Source organism: Lampetra fluviatilis, chromosome 66, assembly GCF_964198595.1.
Source record: "Lampetra fluviatilis chromosome 66, kcLamFluv1.1, whole genome shotgun sequence".
Lineage (NCBI taxonomy): Eukaryota > Metazoa > Chordata > Hyperoartia > Petromyzontiformes > Petromyzontidae > Lampetra > Lampetra fluviatilis.
Genome location: NC_136340.1, coordinates 4,748,359 through 4,767,841, shown reverse-complemented (window position 1 = coordinate 4,767,841; position 19,483 = coordinate 4,748,359). Strand labels below are relative to the sequence as shown.

At 60.0% G+C, this 19,483-nt stretch overlaps 1 protein-coding gene across 1 annotated transcript; it reads right to left on the bottom strand.

The window, feature by feature from the left end:
* Positions 1-319: 319 nt before the first annotated feature.
* Positions 320-17,753, bottom strand: LOC144952129 (tumor necrosis factor ligand superfamily member 13-like). The gene is made up of 6 exons (XM_078882532.1): positions 17,284-17,753; positions 16,537-16,624; positions 13,223-13,273; positions 12,395-12,507; positions 9,687-9,816; positions 320-3,607 (listed from the first exon to the last, which is right to left on the bottom strand). Exons 1-6 carry the CDS (start codon positions 17,527-17,529, stop codon positions 3,495-3,497), a joined length of 741 nt encoding a protein of 246 aa, XP_078738658.1. The 5' UTR covers positions 17,530-17,753; the 3' UTR covers positions 320-3,494.
* Positions 17,754-19,483: the final 1,730 nt, after the last annotated feature.

Here is a 19,483-nt window from a genome sequence, read left to right as displayed (position 1 = left end):
TGTGTGTGTACAGGTGTGTGTGTGTACACAGGTGTGTGTGTAGACAGGTGTGTGTGTGTACACAGGTGTGTGTGTAGACAGCTGTGTGTGTGTAGACAGCTGTGTGTGTTTTCACAGGTGAGTGTTTGTAGACAGGTGTGTGTGTGTACAGGTGTGTGTGTGTGTACAGGTGTGTGTACCTGTGTGTGTGTGTACACACGCACAGAACCGAGCCACCCACACGACTGCTGTTCAACAGATGTGCCCTGGGCATGGCTACAGGTGTCTCCCGCACGCCAGTGAACTTGCAGGTAAAGACCACGACTCGTCATCGCTGGAACTCCGTCAACTTTTTATTGACTTCACAAAGGTGTGAGCCCCCCACCCCCACATCGAGCTGCCACTATGGCGGCGTCTGACGATATTCTCGCAGAATCCTCCAAACTCCCTTGGCCACCACGCACGACAGCTCGACGCAAATGGCGGGTCGTGATCGTCATCGTCGTGGTCGTCATCGTCGTAATCGTCATCATCGTCGTCGTCATCGTCGTCATCATCGTCGTCGTCATCGTCGTCGTCATCGTCGTCATCGTCGTCGTCATCATCGTCGTCATCGTCATCATCGTCGTCATCATTGTCGTCATCATCATCGTCATCATCGTTGTCATCATAATCGTCGTCGTCATCGTCATCATCATCGTCATCGTCATCATCTTCATCATCGTCGTCATCATCATCGTCATCATCGTCGTCATCGTCGTCGTCGTCATCGTCGTCGTCATCGTCGTCATCATCGTCGTCATCGTCATCGTCGTCATCGTCGTAGTCGTCGTCGTCATCGTCGTCGTCATCGTCGTCGTCATCATCATAGTCATCATCGTTGTCATCATAATCGTCGTCGTCATCGTCATCATCATCGTCGTCATCATCGTCGTCGTCATCATCGTCATCATCATCATCGTCATCATGATCGTCGTCGTCATCATTATCATCGTCATCATCATCGTTGTCGTCATCATCGTCATCGTCATCATCATCATCATCGTCATCATCATCGTCATCATCGTCGTCGTCATCATCGTCATCATCATCATCGTTGTCGTCATCGTCGTTTTCGTCATCGTCGTCGTCGGCCTCACACACCACGTGGAAATTTATATCGGCGACCAAATATTCTAAAAGAATGGAACCACTACAACCGTACGAGTATAGCTACACAACAACAACGACAACAACGACAACGACAACAACCCCTGTGCAATAACAACAACAACCACAAATCCTACGTAGGCCGTGCACCCCCTATCACACACCTGTACAGGTGTGTCACACACGTGCACCCCCTATCACACACCTGCACAGGTGACACACACCTGTACAGGTGTGTCACACACGTACACCCCCCTCACACACCTGCACAGGTGACTCACACCTGTACATAGGTGTACCCCCCCCTCACACACCTGCGTACAGGTGACACACACCTGTACATAGGTGTGTAACACCTGTCCCCTCCCTCACACACCTGCACAGGTGACACACACCTGCACACAGGCGTGTGTAACGTGTACACCTCCTCTCACACACCTGCACAGGTGGCACACACCTGTACATAGGTGTGTGACACCTGTACCCCCCCTCTCACACCTGCACAGGTGACACACACCTGGTGTATCACGTGTACACCTCCTCTCACACACCTGCACAGGTGTAACACACCTGTACAGGTACCCCTCTCTCACACACACGTCTGTGCATTTTTGACCCTCCACCCATCACACTTACTCTCACACCTGTGCATTGACTAAGATCCCCCGTATAGCCAATACATACACGATACTCTACTTTATTTGACTTCACCAGGTGAGGCTGCTATGTAGGAGCTCGTATTACTGAAGCGTACCACAAATTATAGCTCAACCAAGTGCCTTACGATGGTGACGATCGATCATCATCATCATCATGGTGGTCGTCATCATCATCATCATCGCCGCGTGGAAATTGAAAGTTCAAAGCAGCAGCCAAATATTCTTAAACGCCCGGGGGAAAAAGCGGAGGGCCTGGGACAAATCCAGGGGTCCACAGGGCGAGAGAGACGCAGACTCCAAATACACAGCGGCAGCAGGCATTGTCAGGGTCGGGATCGAACCCACGACCTCCTGTAGACCAGGCGAGGTAGTCAACATCTCCTAGCCACCGTGATGATGATGAGAGAGAGAGAGAGAGACACGCAAACTCCAAATACACAGCGGCAGCAGGCGTCGTCAGGGTCGGGATCGAACCCACGACCTCCTGTAGACCAGGCGAGGTAGTCAACATCTCCCAGCCACTGTGACGCGCCTATTTATCTGCACTTTAGATGCTTTTCGGGCAAGTGCTGTTAGTAGCGAGCAGCAGCAGCGCCTGTGAAGGCTACCGGCGCTGTGGCACACGAGGGGGTGGGTGGCCAGCACCACGCCCGGCCGCCTTTGTCTCCCCAGTGCTAGCGATGTTCACTACACACCGCTACACCAGGTACTCATTTTGAGGCTGGGTCGACCTAGGGGAGGCCCAGGACCGGTTCAGATAATTGGTATTGTTGGCCATGAGCGGGAATCGAACCCGGGTCTTTGCCGGGTTCATGGTGCACACTAAGACCACACACAACAACAACAACCGCCATTCGCCACTAAGTGGCGAAGACGTCACCACGACGCTTGTGCCAGGCCAAGTGCACCTTGAGGCTGCCACGTGAAGTGTCGAACGCCCGCTGGCAGGAGGAGGTCACGGGGCAGACCCAGCAGGTGCCACGGGTCGACTGACCGAGATGACACACACACACAGAAACACACACACACACAGAAACACACACAGACACACACACACACCTGTGCACTCTCACACGCTTATACACAACAACAACAAACAACAACCGCAAGAGTGGCGGTGATGTCGCTTGTGGTGCCAGGCTAGGTGCACTTTTTCCACCTTTACACCATTACCCCCCCCCTCTCTCTCTCTCCCCCCACACCACGTGATCAGTGAGGGGGGAGGGGGTTATGGGGGACGGGGGGGGGTCCAAGACCCTGACCCCCCCCCCTCGCCCTCAACGGCAGGGTCCACGCACGCCACCCCCACAGTCACGCCACCGTCACGTGACGGTCACGTGACGGTCACGCGAACCACGGCGTGAGAGCAGTCACGTGGCCGTAGTCGCGGGGTCACGTGACCATCGCCGCTTGGTCACGTGACCAACGCTGGGTCACGTGACTGCCACCGCTAGGTCACGTGACCGTCGCTGGGTCACGTGACCGTCGCTGAGTCACGTGACCATCGTGGCTGGGTCACGTGACCATCGTGGCTGGGTCACGTGACCATCGTGGCTGGGTCACGTGATCATCGTGGCTGGGTCACGTGACCGTCACCGCGAGGTCACGTGACCATGGCTGGGTCACGTGACCATCATGGCTGGGTCACGTGACCACCATGGCTGGGTCACGTGACCACCATGGCTGGGTCACGTGACCGTCGCGAGGTCACATGAGCTTCATGACACCGATGAAGGTGGAGTCGGCCTCCAGGCTGAGCGCGGAATCCTCGCGCGGGATCACCAGCTCCACCACGTCGCCCTTGTTCAGCTCCGCCATGCCTGGGGTCAACAACAACAACAACAACTAGGTCAACAACTAGGTCAACAACAAAGACAACAACAAAGTCAACAACAATGTCAACAAAAATGTCAACAAAAATGTGGGATCACCAGCTCCACCACGTCGCCCTTGTTCAGCTCCGCCGTGCCTGGGGTCAACAACAACAACAACAACAACTAGGTCAACAACTAGGTCAACAACAAAGACAACAACAAAGTCAACAAAATGTTAACAAAAATGTGGGATCACCAGCTCCACCATGTCGCCCTTGTTCAGCTCCGCCGTGCCTGGGGTCAACAACAACAACAACTACGTCAACAACTAGGTCAACAACAAAGTCAACAACAACAAAGTCAACAACAACGTCGTCAACAACAACGCGGGATCACCAGCTCCACCATGTCTGTCACCAACGTCAACAACAACAACGTCAACGTCATCAATAACGTCAACAACAAGAACGTCAACAACGTCGACAACAAAGACAGCAACCACGTGTCCGTCTCTCCCCGTCTCCACCACTGTGTCTCCATGTCTCTAGCGCCGTGTCTCTACCGCCGTGTCTCTGTCTCGCCGTGTCTTTGTGTCTCCATCTCTCCGTGTCTCCGTGTCTCTACCGCCGTGTCTCTACCGCCATGTCTCCGTCTCTCCGTGTCTCTAGCGCCATGTCTCCGTGTCTCTAGCGCTGTGTCTCCGTGTCTCCCTGTCTCTGTGTCTCTACCGCCATGTCTCCGTGTCTCTAGCGCTGTGTCTCCGTGTCTCCCTGTCTCCGTGTCTCTAGCGCTGTGTCTCCGTGTCTCCCTGTCTCTGTGTCTCTACCGCCGTGTCTCCGTGTCTCCGTGTCTCCGTGTCTCTGTGTCCGTGTCGCCGTGTCTCTACCACCGTCTCTCCGTGTCTCTACCGCCGTGTCTCCGTGTCTCCGTGTCTCTACCACCGTCTCTCCGTGTCTCCGTGTCTCCGTGTCTCTACCACCGTCTCTCCGTGTCTCTACCACCGTCTCTCTACCGCCGTGTCTCCGTGTCTCCGTGTCTCTACCGCCATGTCTCCGTGTCTCCGTGTCTCCGTGTCTCCGTGTCTCCGTGTCTCCGTGTCTCCGTGTCTCCGTGTCTCCGTGTCTCTACCACCGTCTCTCTGTGTCTCCGTGTCTCCGTGTCTCTACCACCGTCTCTCTGTGTCTCCGTGTCTCCGTGTCTCCGTGTCTCTACCGCCGTGTCTCCGTGTCTCCGTGTCTCCGTGTCTCTACCACCGTGTCTCCGTGTCTCCGTGTCTCCATGTCTCCGTGTCTCCGTGTCTCCGTGTCTCTACCACCGTCTCTCCGTGTCTCCGTGTCTCTACCGCCATGTCTCCGTGTCTCCGTGTCTCCGTGTCTCTACCACCGTGTCTCCATGTCTCCGTGTCTCTACCACCGTGTCTCCATGTCTCCGTGTCTCTACCGCCGTGTCTCCGTGTCTCCGTGTCTCCATGTCTCCGTGTCTCCGTGTCTCCGTGTCTCTACCACCGTCTCTCCGTGTCTCCGTGTCTCTACCGCCATGTCTCCGTGTCTCCGTGTCTCTACCACCGTGTCTCCATGTCTCCGTGTCTCTACCGCCGTGTCTCCATGTCTCCGTGTCTCTACCACCGTGTCTCCATGTCTCCATGTCTCTACCACCGTGTCTCCGTGTCTCCGTGTCTCTACCACCGTGTCTCCGTGTCTCCGTGTCTCCGTGTCTCTACCGCCGTGTCTCCGTGTCTCCCTGTCTCCGTGTCTCTACCACCGTGTCTCCATGTCTCCGTGTCTCTACCGCCGTGTCTCCATGTCTCCGTGTCTCCGTGTCTCTACCACCGTGTCTCCATGTCTCCGTGTCTCTACCGCCGTGTCTCCGTGTCTCCATGTCTCCGTGTCTCTACCACCGTGTCTCCATGTCTCCGTGTCTCTACCGCCGTGTCTCCATGTCTCCATGTCTCCGTGTCTCTACCACCGTGTCTCCATGTCTCCGTGTCTCTACCGCCGTGTCTCCATGTCTCCGTGTCTCCGTGTCTCTACCACCGTGTCTCCATGTCTCCGTGTCTCTACCGCCGTGTCTCCGTGTCTCCATGTCTCCGTGTCTCTACCACCGTGTCTCCATGTCTCCGTGTCTCTACCGCCGTGTCTCCATGTCTCCATGTCTCCGTGTCTCTACCACCGTGTCTCCATGTCTCCGTGTCTCTACCGCCGTGTCTCCATGTCTCCGTGTCTCCGTGTCTCTACCACCGTGTCTCCATGTCTCCGTGTCTCTACCGCCGTGTCTCCGTGTCTCCATGTCTCCGTGTCTCTACCGCCGTGTCTCCATGTCTCCGTGTCTCTACCACCGTGTCTCCATGTCTCCGTGTCTCCGTGTCTCTACCGCCGTCTCTCCGTGTCTCCGTGTCTCTACCACCGTGACTCCGTGTCTCCATGTCTCCGTGTCTCTACCGCCGTGTCTCCGTGTCTCCGTGTCTCCGTGTCTCTACCGCCGTGTCTCCGTGTCTCCGTGTCTCCGTGTCTCTACCACCGTGTCTCCGTGTCTCCGTGTCTCTACCGCCGTGTCTCCGTGTCTCCGTGTCTCCGTGTCTCTACCACCGTCTCTCCGTGTCTCCGTGTCTCTACCACCGTCTCTCCGTGTCTCCGTGTCTCTACCACCGTGTCTCCATGTCTCCGTGTCTCTACCGCCGTGTCTCCGTGTCTCCATGTCTCCGTGTCTCTACCACCGTGTCTCCATGTCTCCGTGTCTCTACCACCGTGTCTCCATGTCTCCGTGTCTCTACCGCCGTGTCTCCGTGTCTCCATGTCTCCGTGTCTCTACCACCGTGTCTCCGTGTCTCCGTGTCTCCGTGTCTCTACCACCGTGTCTCCATGTCTCCGTGTCTCTACCGCCGTGTCTCCGTGTCTCCATGTCTCCGTGTCTCTACCACCGTGTCTCCGTGTCTCCGTGTCTCCGTGTCTCTACCACCGTCTCTCCGTGTCTCCGTGTCTCTACCACCGTGTCTCCATGTCTCCGTGTCTCTACCACCGTGTCTCCGTGTCTCTACCACCGTGTCTCCGTGTCTCCGTGTCTCTACCACCGTGTCTCCATGTCTCCGTGTCTCTACCACCGTCTCTCCGTGTCTCCGTGTCTCTACCACCGTGTCTCCATGTCTCCGTGTCTCTACCACCGTCTCTCCGTGTCTCCGTGTCTCTACCACCGTGTCTCCATGTCTCCGTGTCTCTACCGCCGTGTCTCCGTGTCTCCGTGTCTCTACCACCGTGTCTCCATGTCTCCGTGTCTCTACCACCGTCTCTCCGTGTCTCCGTGTCTCTACCACCGTGTCTCCATGTCTCCGTGTCTCCATGTCTCCGTGTCTCTACCGCCGTGTCTCCGTGTCTCCGTGTCTCCGTGTCTCTACCGCCGTGTCTCCGTGTCTCCGTGTCTCCGTGTCTCTACCGCCGTGTCTCCGTGTCTCCGTGTCTCCGTGTCTCTACCACCGTGTCTCCGTGTCTCCGTGTCTCTACCACCGTCTCTCCGTGTCTCCGTGTCTCTACCACCATGTCTCCGTGTCTCCGTGTCTCTACCACCGTCTCTCCGTGTCTCCGTGTCTCTACCACCGTCTCTCCATGTCTCCGTGTCTCTACCACCGTGTCTCCATGTCTCCGTGTCTCTACCGCCGTGTCTCCGTGTCTCCATGTCTCCGTGTCTCTACCACCGTGTCTCCATGTCTCCGTGTCTCTACCACCGTGTCTCCATGTCTCCGTGTCTCTACCGCCGTGTCTCCGTGTCTCCGTGTCTCTACCACCGTGTCTCCGTGTCTCCGTGTCTCCGTGTCTCTACCACCGTGTCTCCATGTCTCCGTGTCTCTACCGCCGTGTCTCCGTGTCTCCATGTCTCCGTGTCTCTACCACCGTGTCTCCATGTCTCCGTGTCTCTACCACCGTGTCTCCATGTCTCCGTGTCTCTACCACCGTGTCTCCATGTCTCCGTGTCTCTACCACCGTGTCTCCGTGTCTCCGTGTCTCCGTGTCTCTACCACCGTCTCTCCGTGTCTCCGTGTCTCTACCACCGTGTCTCCATGTCTCCGTGTCTCTACCACCGTGTCTCCGTGTCTCCGTGTCTCTACCACCGTGTCTCCGTGTCTCCGTGTCTCTACCACCGTGTCTCCATGTCTCCGTGTCTCTACCACCGTCTCTCCGTGTCTCCGTGTCTCTACCACCGTGTCTCCATGTCTCCGTGTCTCTACCACCGTGTCTCCATGTCTCCGTGTCTCTACCGCCGTGTCTCCGTGTCTCCGTGTCTCTACCACCGTGTCTCCGTGTCTCCGTGTCTCCGTGTCTCTACCACCGTGTCTCCGTGTCTCCATGTCTCCGTGTCTCTACCGCCGTGTCTCCGTGTCTCCGTGTCTCCGTGTCTCTACCACCGTCTCTCCGTGTCTCCGTGTCTCTACCACCGTCTCTCCGTGTCTTCGTGTCTCTACCACCGTGTCTCCATGTCTCCGTGTCTCTACCACCGTCTCTCTGTGTCTTCGTGTCTCTACCACCGTGTCTCCATGTCTCCGTGTCTCTACCACCGTCTCTCCGTGTCTTCGTGTCTCTACCACCGTGTCTCCATGTCTCCGTGTCTCTACCACCGTCTCTCCGTGTCTCCATGTCTCCGTGTCTCTACCACCGTGTCTCCATGTCTCCGTGTCTCTACCACCATGTCTCCGTGTCTCCGTGTCTCTACCACCGTCTCTCCGTGTCTCCGTGTCTCTACCACCGTGTCTCCATGTCTCCGTGTCTCTACCACCGTGTCTCCATGTCTCCGTGTCTCTACCGCCATGTCTCCATGTCTCCGTGTCTCTACCACCGTGTCTCCATGTCTCCGTGTCTCTACCACCGTGTCTCCGTGTCTCCGGGCCTCTACCGCCATGTCTCCGTGTCTCCGTGTCTCCGTGTCTCCGTGTCTCCGTGTCTCTACCGCCATGTCTCCGTGTCTCCGTGTCTCCGTGTCTCCGTGTCTCTACCACCGTCTCTCTGTGTCTCCGTGTCTCTACCACCGTCTCTCCGTGTCTCTACCACCGTGTCTCCGTGTCTCCGTGTCTCTACCACCGTCTCTCTGTGTCTCCGTGTCTCTACCACCGTCTCTCCGTGTCTCCGTGTCTCTACCACCGTGTCTCCATGTCTCCGTGTCTCTACCACCGTCTCTCCATGTCTCCGTGTCTCTACCACCGTGTCTCCGTGTCTCCGTGTCTCTACCGCCGTCTCTCTGTGTCTCCGTGTCTCTACCACCGTGTCTCCATGTCTCCGTGTCTCCGTGTCTCTACCACCGTCTCTCTGTGTCTCCGTGTCTCTACCACCGTGTCTCCGTGTCTCCGTGTCTCTACCACCGTCTCTCTGTGTCTCCGTGTCTCTACCACCGTGTCTCCGTGTCTCCGTGTCTCCGTGTCTCTACCACCGTCTCTCCGTGTCTCCGTGTCTCTACCACCGTCTCTCCGTGTCTCCGTGTCTCTACCACCGTGTCTCCGTGTCTCCGTGTCTCTACCACCGTCTCTCCGTGTCTCCGTGTCTCTACCACCGTGTCTCCGTGTCTCTACCACCGTGTCTCCGTGTCTCCGTGTCTCTACCACCGTGTCTCCGTGTCTCCGTGTCTCTACCACCGTGTCTCTGTGTCTCCGTGTCTCTACCACCGTCTCTCCGTGTCTCCGTGTCTCTAGCGCCATGTCTCCGTGTCTCTATCACCGTCTCTCCGTGTCTCCGTGTCTCTAGCGCCGTGTCTCCGTGTCTCTATCACCGTCTCTCCGTGTCTCCGTGTCTCTAGCGCCGTGTCTCCGTGTCTCTATCACCGTCTCTCCGTGTCTCCGTGTCTCTACCGCCATGTCTCCGTGTCTCCGTGTCTCCGTGTCTCTAGCGCCATGTCTCCGTGTCTCTACCACCGTCTCTCCGTGTCTCCGTGTCTCTAGCGCCATGTCTCCGTCTCTCCGTGTCTCCGTGTCTCTAGCGCCATGTCTCCGTGTCTCCGTGTCTCTAGCGCCGTGTCTCCGTGTCTCCGTGTCTCTACCACCGTCTCTCCGTGTCTCTGTGTCTCCGTGTCTCCGTGTCTCTAGCGCCGCGTCTCCGTGTCTCCGCCTCACCGGCGGTGTAGCAGGAGTTGTTGGGCTCCTTCTCCGGCATGTTCTGCATGCAGCGGAAGAGCGCCACCTTGCTGTGAGCGCCTCGCCGCACGATGTGACCCATCACGAACGTGGGGTCACTGAACAGCACCTGCTCACCACCACCACCACCACCGCAGGGTCAACAACACCACCACCACCACCACCACCACCACCACCGCAGGGTCAACAACACCACCACCACCACCGCAGGGGCAACAACACCACCACCACCACCACCGCAGGGGCAACAACACCACCACCACCACCGCAGGGTCAACAACAACACCACCGCAGGGGCAACAACACCACCACCACCACCACCGCAGGGTCAACAACACCACCACCACCACCACCACCGCAGGGTCAACAACACCACCACCACCGCAGGGTCAACAACACCACCACCACCACCACCGCAAGGTCAACAACATCATCACCACCACCACAGGGTCAACAACACCACCACCACCACCACCGCAGGGGCAACACCACCACCACCACCGCAGGGTCAACAACATCATCACCACCACAGGGTCAACAACACCACCACCGCCACCACCACCATCACCACCGCAGGGTCAACAACACCACCACCACCGCAGGGTCAACAACACCACCACCACCACCACAAGGTCAACAACACCACCACCACCACCGTAGGGTCAACAACACCACCACCACCGCAGGGTCAACAACACCACCACGACCACCACAGGGTCAACAACACCACCACCACCACCACCACCGCAGGGTCAACAACACCACCACCACCACCACCACCACCGCAGGGTCAACAACACCACCACCACCGCAGGGTCAACAACACCACCACCGCCACCACCACCACCACCACCGGAGGGTCAACAACATCACCACCACCGCAGGGTCAACAACATCATCACCACCACCACCACCGCAGGGTCAACAACACCACAACCACCACCACCACAGGGTCAACACCACCACCACCACCGCAGGGTCAACAACACCACCACCACCACAGGGTCAACACCACCACCACCACCGCAGGGTCAACAACATCATCACCACCACCACCACCGCAGGGTCAACAACACCACAACCACCACCACCACAGGGTCAACACCACCACCACCACCGCAGGGTCAACAACACCACCACCACCGCAGGGTCAACACCACCACCACCACCGCAGGGTCAACAACATCATCACCACCACCACCGCAGGGTCAACAACACCACAACCACCACCACCACAGGGTCAACACCACCACCACCGCAGGGTCAACAACACCACCACCGCAGGGTCAACAACACCACAACCACCACCACCATAGGGTCAACACCACCACCACCACAGGGTCAATACCACCACCACCACCGCAGGGTCAACAACACCACCACCACCACCACCGCAGGGTCACCGCCGCCACCACCACCACCATGGGGTCACAGGTCACAACCTCCACCATGGGGTCACAGGTCACAAGTCACAACCTCCACCATGGGGTCACAGGTCACAGGGTCACAACCTCCACCATGGGGTCACAGGTCACACGGCCACAACCTGAACTAGAGCCTGGGCCAAGTCCAGCTTAGTGCAGGGGGTAGGGTAGGGGGTAGGGTAGGGGGTAGGGGGTAGGGGGAGGGGTAGGGGAGGGGCTAGGGGAGAGGAGGGGCTAGGGGGAGGGGAAAGGGTAGGGGGTAAGGGAGGGGCTAGGGGAGGGAGTAGGAGGGGTAGGGGAGGGGTAGGGGGGGGGTTATGGGAGGAGTTAGGGGAGGGGTTAGGGGAGGGGGTAGGGGTTAGGGTAGGGGGGAGGGGGTAGGAGGAGGGGTAGGGGGAGAGGTAGGGGTAAGGAGTAGGGGGTAGGGGAGGGGTAGGGGGGGGGTTAGGGGAAGAGTTAGGGGAGGGGTTAGGGGAGGGGGTAGGGGTTAGGGTAGGGGGGAGGGGGTAGGAGGAGGGGTAGGGGTAAGGGGTAGGGGGTAGGGGAGGGGTTAGCTGAGGGGGTAGGGTAGGGGGTCGGAAAAGGGGTAGGGGTAGGGTTGGGGGTTGTGGGAGAGGGTAGGGGAGGAGTAGGGGGGGTTAGGGGAGGGGCTAGGGGAGGGGCTAGGGGGATAGTTGAGGTGTGAGGCCGGGCGGAGAATTGGGGGACGGTGGTGGAGGTTGCGCGTGGGTTGCGTGTGGGTTGTGTGTGAGTTGTGTGTGAGTTGCGTGTGGGTTGCGTGTGAGTTGTGTGGAGGTTGCTTGTGGGTTGCGTGTGGGTTGCGTGTGGGTTGCGTGTGGGTTGCGTGTGAGTTGCGTGGAGGTTGCGTGTGGAGGTTGCTTGTGGGTTGCGTGTGGGTTGCGTGTGGGTTGCGTGTGGGTTGCGTGTGGGTTGCGTGGCGATTGCACGTGTGGGTTGCGCGTGGGTTGCGCGTGGGTTGTGCGTGGGTTGCGCGTGGGTTGCGCCTGGGTTGTGCATGGGTTGCGCATGGGTTGCGCGTGGGTTGCGCGTGGGTTGCGTGTGAGTTGCGTGTGAGTTGTGTGTGAGTTGCGTGTGGGTTAAGTGTGGGTTGCGTGTGGGTTGTGCGTGGGTTGCGAGTGGTTGCGTGTGGGTTGCGCGTGGGTTGCGAGTGGTTGCGCGTGGGTTGCGCGTGGGTTGCGAGTGGTTGCGTGTGGGTTGCGCGCGGGTTGCGCGAGTTGCGTGTGGGTTGCGCGTGGGTTGCACCTGGCTGTAGATGAAGTAGGATCCGCGCTCGTGCACGTGGATGGCGTTCTCCCGCAGGCTCAGCGCGTCGCCCTTCTTCAGGCCCAGCTCCCACTGGATGCGCGTCTCGTCGTCTTCAGCGGAGACACGCGGGGGGACACGTGAAGACACGGGGACAGATGGAGACACGCGGAGACATGCGGAGACACGTGGGGGGACACGTTGAGACACGTGGAGACACGTGGAGACACATGGAGACACATGGAGACACGTTGAGACACACGTGGAGACACGTTGAGACATGGAGACACGGGGGGACACACGTGGAGACACGTGGAGACACACGTGGAGACACGTTGAGACACGTGGAGACACGTTGAGACACATGGAGACACGGGGGGACACACGTGCAGACACGTTGAGACACGTGGAGACACGTGGAGACACACGTGGGGACACGCGGAGACACGTGGAGACACGTGGAGACAAACGGAGACACGCGGAGGGACACGGGGACACGCGGGGGGACACGCAGGGGGACACGCAGGGACGTGAATGCACATGAGGACACCGTGATGATGTTGATGATGTTGACGATGATTTTGTTGACGATGATGTTATTAACGATGTTGTTTGAGGTTGTTGACGATGTTGATTATATTGTTGACGATGACGATGATGTTGTTGACGATGTTGTTGATGTTGTTTACGATGTTGATGATGTTAACGATGTGTGTGACGATGTTGATGACGATGTTGACGATGTTGTTGACGATGTTGTTGACGATGTTGTTGACGATGTTGTTGACGATGTTGATGATGTTGACGATGTTGACGATGTGTGCTCACCTTTGCTGTCCAGATTTGGCCCGGGTTTGAGGTGAATGTAGCTTTGTGTCTCTGTGGACAGACACACAGAGTCAGCCCGTGTCTCCCCGTGTCTCCCCGTGTCTCCGCCGTGTCTCCCCGTGTCTCCCCGTGTCTCCCCGTGTCTCCCCGTGTCTCCGCCGTGTCTCCCCGTGTCTCCCCGTGTCTCCCCCGTGTCTCCCCGTGTCTCCCCGTGTCTCCCCCGTGTCTCCCCGTGTCTCCGCCATGTCTCCCCGTGTCTCCCCGTGTCTCCCCGTGTCTCCGCCGTGTCTCCCCGTGTCTCCCCGTGTCTCCGCCGTGTCACCCCGTGTCTCCGCCGTGTCTCCCCGTGTCTCCCCGTGTCTCCGCCGTGTCTCCGCCGTGTCTCCGCGTGTCTCCCCGTGTCTCCCCGTGTCTCCCCGTGTCTCCGCCGTGTCTCCCCGTGTCTCCCCGTGTCTCCCCGTGTCTCCGCCGTGTCTCCCCGTGTCTCCCCGTGTTTCCCCGTGTCTCCCCCTTGTCTCCCCGTGTCTCCCCGTGTCTCCCCCGTGTCTCCCCGTGTCTCCCCGTGTCTCCCCGTGTCTCCCCGTGTCTCCCCGTGTCTCCGCCGTGTCTCCCCGTGTCTCCCCGTGTCTCCCCCGTGTCTCCCCGTGTCTCCCCGTGTCTCCCCCGTGTCTCCCCGTGTCTCCGCCGTGTCTCCCCGTGTCTCCCCGTGTCTCCCCGTGTCTCCGCCGTGTCTCCCCGTGTCTCCCCGTGTCTCCGCCGTGTCACCCCGTGTCTCCGCCGTGTCTCCCCGTGTCTTCCCGTGTCTCCGCCGTGTCTCCGCCGTGTCTCCGCGTGTCTCCCCGTGTCTCCCCGTGTCTCCCCGTGTCTCCGCCGTGTCTCCCCGTGTCTCCCCGTGTCTCCGCCGTGTCTCCCCGTGTCTCCCCGTGTCTCCCCGTGTCTCCCCCTTGTCTCCGCGTGTCTCCCCGTGTCTCCCCGTGTCTCCCCGTGTCTCCCCGTGTCTCCCCCGTGTCTCCCCGTGTCTCCCCGTGTCTCCCCGTGTCTCCCCGTGTCTCCCCGTGTCTCACCGTGTCTCCCCGTGTCTCCCCGTGTCTCCCCCGTGTCTCCCCCGTGTCTCCCCGTGTCTCCCCGTGTCTCCCCCCGTGTCTCCCCGTGTCTCCCCTGTGTCTCCCCCGTGTCTCCCCGTGTCTCCCCCGTGTCTCCCCCCGTGTCTCCCCGTGTCTCCCCGTGTCTCCCCGTGTCTCCCCCGTGTCTCCCCGTGTCTCACCGTGTCTCCCCGTGTCTCCCCCGTGTCTCCCCGTGTCTCCCCCGTGTCTCCCCCCGTGTCTCCCCGTGTCTCCCCGTGTCTCCCCGTGTCTCCCCCGTGTCTCCCCGTGTCTCACCGTGTCTCCCCGTGTCTCCCCCGTGTCTCCCCCGTGTCTCCCCCCGTGTCTCCCTGTGTCTCCGCCGTGTCTCCACGTGTCTCCCCGTGTCTCCCCGTGTCTCCCCGTGTCTCCCCGTGTCTCCGCGTGTCTTCCCGTGTCTCCCCGTGTCTCCCCGTGTCACCCCGTGTCTCCCCCGTGTCTCCCCCCGTGTCTCCCCGTGTCTCCCCGTGTCTCCCCGTGTCTCCGCGTGTCTCCCCGTGTCTCCCCGTGTCTCCCCGTGTCTCCCCGTGTCACCCCGTGTCTCCCCCTTGTCTCCCCGTGTCTCCCTCGTGTCTCCCCGTATCTACGCCGTGTCTCCCCGTGTCTCCCCGTGTCTCCCCCGTGTCTACGCCGTGTCTCCCCGTGTCTCTCCCCGTGTCTCACCGTGTCTCCCCGTGTCTCCCCGTGTCCCCCGTGTCTCCCCGTGTCTCCCCGTGTCTCCCCGTGTCTCCCCGTGTCTCCCCGTGTCTCCCCGTGTCTCCCCGTGTCTCCCCGTGTCTCACCGTGTCTCCCCGTATCTCCCCGTATCTCCCCCGTGTCTCCCCCCGTGTCTCCCCGTGTCTCCCCGTGTCTCCGCGTGTCTCCCCGTGTCTCCCCGTGTCTCCCCGTGTCTCCCCGTGTCACCCCGTGTCTCCCCCTTGTCTCCCCGTGTCTCCCCCGTGTCTCCCCGTATCTACGCCGTGTCTCCCCGTGTCTCCCCGTGTCTCCCCCGTGTCTACGCCGTGTCTCCCCGTGTCTCTCCCCGTGTCTCACCGTGTCTCCCCGTGTCTCCCCGTGTCCCCCGTGTCTCCCCGTGTCTCCCCGTGTCTCCCCGTGTCTCCCCCGTGTCTCCCCGTGTCTCCCCGTGTCTCCCCGTGTCTCCCCGTGTCTCCCCCGTGTCTCCCCGTGTCTCCCCGTGTCTCCCCCGTGTCTCCCCGTGTCTCCCCGTGTCTCCCCCGTGTCTCCCCCGTATCTCCCCGTGTCTCCCCGTGTCTCCCCCTTGTCTCCCCCGTATCTCCCCGTGTCTCCCCGTATCTCCCCCGTGTCTCCCCGTGTCTCCCCGTGTCTCCCCCGTGTCTCCCCGTATCTCCCCCGTGTCTCCCCGTGTCTCCCCGTGTCTCCCCGTGTCTCCCCGTGTCTCCCCCGTGTCTCCCCGTGTCTCCCCGTATCTCCCCCGTGTCTCCCCGTGTCTCCCCGTGTCTCCCCGTGTCTCCCCCGTGTCTCCCCCGTGTCTCCCCGTGTCTCCCCCGTATCTCCCCGTGTCTCCCCGTGTCTCCCCGTATCTCCCCGTGTCTCCCCGTGTCTCACCGTGTCTCCCCGTATCTCCCCGTGTCTCCCCGTGTCTCACCGTGTCTCCCCGTATCTCCCCGTGTCTCCCCGTGTCTCCCCGTGTCTCCCCGTATCTCCCCGTGTCTCCCCGTGTCTCACCGTGTCTCCCCGTATCTCCCCGTGTCTCCCCGTATCTCCCCGTGTCTCCCCGTGTCTCCCCGTGTCTCCCCGTATCTCCCCGTGTCTCCCCGTGTCTCACCGTGTCTCCCCGTATCTCCCCGTGTCTCCCCGTGTCTCACCGTGTCTCCCCGTATCTCCCCGTGTCTCCCCGTATCTCCCCGTGTCTCCCCGTGTCTCCCCGTGTCTCCCCGTGTCTCCCCCGTGTCTCACCGTATCTCCCCGTGTCTCCCCGTGTCTCCCCGTGTCTCCCCCGTATCTCCCCGTATCTCCCCGTATCTCCCCGTGTCTCCCCGTGTCTCCCCGTATCTCCCCGTGTCTCCCCGTGTCTCCCCGTGTCTCCCCGTGTCTCCCCGTATCTCCTCGTGTCTTCCCGTGTAGTACCATACAGACTATATAGGACTACATAGGACTACATAGTACAATATATAGTACTATATAGTACCATACTGACTATATGGGACTAGTTAGTACCGTATGTAAACTCACTCTTCTTTGATCGCTTGCCTTCCCCTGTCGGGCTCCGGCGCGATCGGACCGGGACCCATCCGGAGCGAGCCACGGGGCCAGTAGCAGCCTGCCAAGGTGACATCACCAACATCAACATCACCACATCAACACCACCATCAACATCAACACCATCAACATCAACACCATCAACATCGACTTCATCATCACATCAACACCACCATCACCACCATCAACATCACCTTCAACATCAACACCATCAACATCAACATCACCATATCAACATCAACATCATCATCATCACATCACCATCAACACCACCATCACCACCATCAACATCAACATCACCATCAACACCATCATCACCATCATCATCAACATCAACATCACCAACATCAACATCACCATCAACATCAACATCACCATCAACATCACCAACATCAACATCACCATCAACATCAACATCAACACCACCATCAACATCAACACCAGCATCAACATCATCATCAACAACACCATCAACATCACCATCAACACCACCATCAACATCAACATCACCATCAACATCACCATCAACATCACCACCAACATCAACACCATCAACATCATCATCAACACCATCAACATCACCATCAACACCATCGACATCAACATCACCATCAACATCACCATCACCACACCCCACCCACCATACCCCACCCCACCCCACCCACCACCCCCCACCCCACCACCCCACCACACCCAACCCCCCCCCCAGACCCAACTCACCCTGGCATCGTCCGTGACCCCTTGACCCCTGGCACCGCCCCAGGCACCACGGGATGCGCCCCCCATTCGATCTCCGAGGCCCCCCACCTGAGCCCTGAGGGCCCCCAACTCGAGACGCAGCGAGCGAAGCTCTCCAGCCAAGATGGCCGCCAGGGTCAAGGACAAGGTCAAGGTTAAGGTCAATGCCAAGGTCAGGAGGAGCGCCGCCGTGGGGGCGCGGGGTCGGAGTGCCGGGGTATCCAGCATCGTCGCGGTCGACCGCCACCCTCCTCCCCAGCTCCTCACCCACCCAGCTCCTCACCCAGCTCCTCACCCAGCTCCTCACCCAGCTCCTCACCCAGCTCCTCACCCACCCAGCTCCTCACCCACCCAGCTCCTCACCCAGCTCCTCACCCACCCAGCTCCTCACCCAGCTCCTCACCCAGCTCCTCACCCAGCTCCTCACCCACCCAGCTCCTCACCCAGCTCCTCACCCACCCAGCTCCTCACCCAGCTCCTCACCCAGCTCTTCACCCAGCTCCTCACCCACCCAGCTCCTCACCCACCCAGCTCCCCACCCACCCAGCTCCTCACCCAGCTCCTCACCCAGCTCCTCACCCACCCAGCTCCTCACCCAGCTCCTCACCCAGCTCCTCACCCACCCAGCTCCTCACCCAGCTCCTCACCCAGCTCCTCACCCACCCAGCTCCTCACCCACCCAGCTCCTCACCCAGCTCCTCACCCAGCTCCTCACCCACCCAGCTCCTCACCCAGCTCCTCACCCACCCAGCTCCTCACCCAGCTCCTCACCCAGCTCCTCACCCACCCAGCTCCTCACTCAGCTCCTCACCCACCCAGCTCCTCACCCAGCTCCTCACCCAGCTCCTCACCCAGCTCCTCACTCAGCTCCTCACCCACCCAGCTCCTCACTCAGCTCCTCACCCACCCAGCTCCTCACCCAGCTCCTCACCCAGCTCCTCACCCAGCTCCTCACTCAGCTCCTCACTCAGCTCCTCACCCAGCTCCTCACCCAGCTCCTCACCCAGCTCCTCACCCACCCAGCTCCTCACCCACCCAGCTCCTCACCCAGCTCCTCACCCACCCAGCTCCCTCCCTCCCTCCTGTCCCCGCCTCTCCTCCTCGCCCAGGTGTTCTTGGTGGGAGGGGTTCAAAGGTGATGCCCTAAAAACAACCGCACGCACACAACGAGATACTTACACTCAGACACCAATCAGCCCACCCAGCAATCAGCCCACCCAGCAATCAGCCCACCCACCAACCACCACACTCAGCAAGCACACCACTCACCAAGCACAACACCACACCTCGCACACAACACACACCACGCACACCACGCACACCATAACACGCTCACACCACATACACCACACACACACCACGCACACCATACCACTCACACACCACACACACCACGCACACCATACCACGCACACACCACACACACACACCACATACACCACGCACACACACGCCACACACACCATACCACACACACACCACACACACCACACACACCACGCCACGCACACCATACCACGCACACACCACACACACCAAACACACACACACACCACACACACACCACACACACACCAGACACACACACCACACACACACAAACCATACACACGCACGAACACCACACAAACACCACATATACCACACACACCACACACACACCACACACACACCAAACACACACACCACACACACACCACGCCCACACCACACACCAAACAAGCACCACACACACCACACACACACAGCAGGTGCCGTGGGTTGACTGCCGTGCCAGGCTAGGTGCAGGGGGAGGTCACGGGACAGACCCTGCAGGTGCCGTGGGTTGACTGCCGTGCCAGGCTAGGTGCAGGAGGAGGTCACGGGACAGACCCTGCAGGTGCCGTGGGTTGACTGCCGTGCCAGGCTAGGTGCAGGAGGAGGTCACGGGACAGACCCTGCAGGTGCCGTGGGTTGACTGCCGTGCCAGGCTAGGTGCAGGGGGAGGTCACGGGACAGACCCTGCAGGTGCCGTGGGTTGACTGCCGTGCCAGGCTAGGTGCAGGAGGAGGTCACGGGTCAGACCCTGCAGGTGCCGTGGGTTGACTGCCGTGCCAGGCTAGGTGCAGGAGGAGGTCACGGGTCAGACCCTGCAGGTGCCGTGGGTTGACTGCCGTGCCAGGCTAGGTGCAGGAGGAGGTCA

Coding starts and splice junctions, on each gene's coding strand:
- LOC144952129 (XM_078882532.1), bottom strand. CDS start 17,529: ATGCTGGATACCCCGGCACTCCGACCCCGCGCCCCCACGGCGGCGCTC. Junction 13,274..16,536: donor AGGCAAGCGATCAAAGAAGA/GTGAGTTTACAT, acceptor GTCTGTCCACAG/AGACACAAAGCTACATTCAC. Junction 3,608..9,686: donor CAACTCCTGCTACACCGCCG/GTGAGGCGGAGA, acceptor TGTTGACCCCAG/GCATGGCGGAGCTGAACAAG.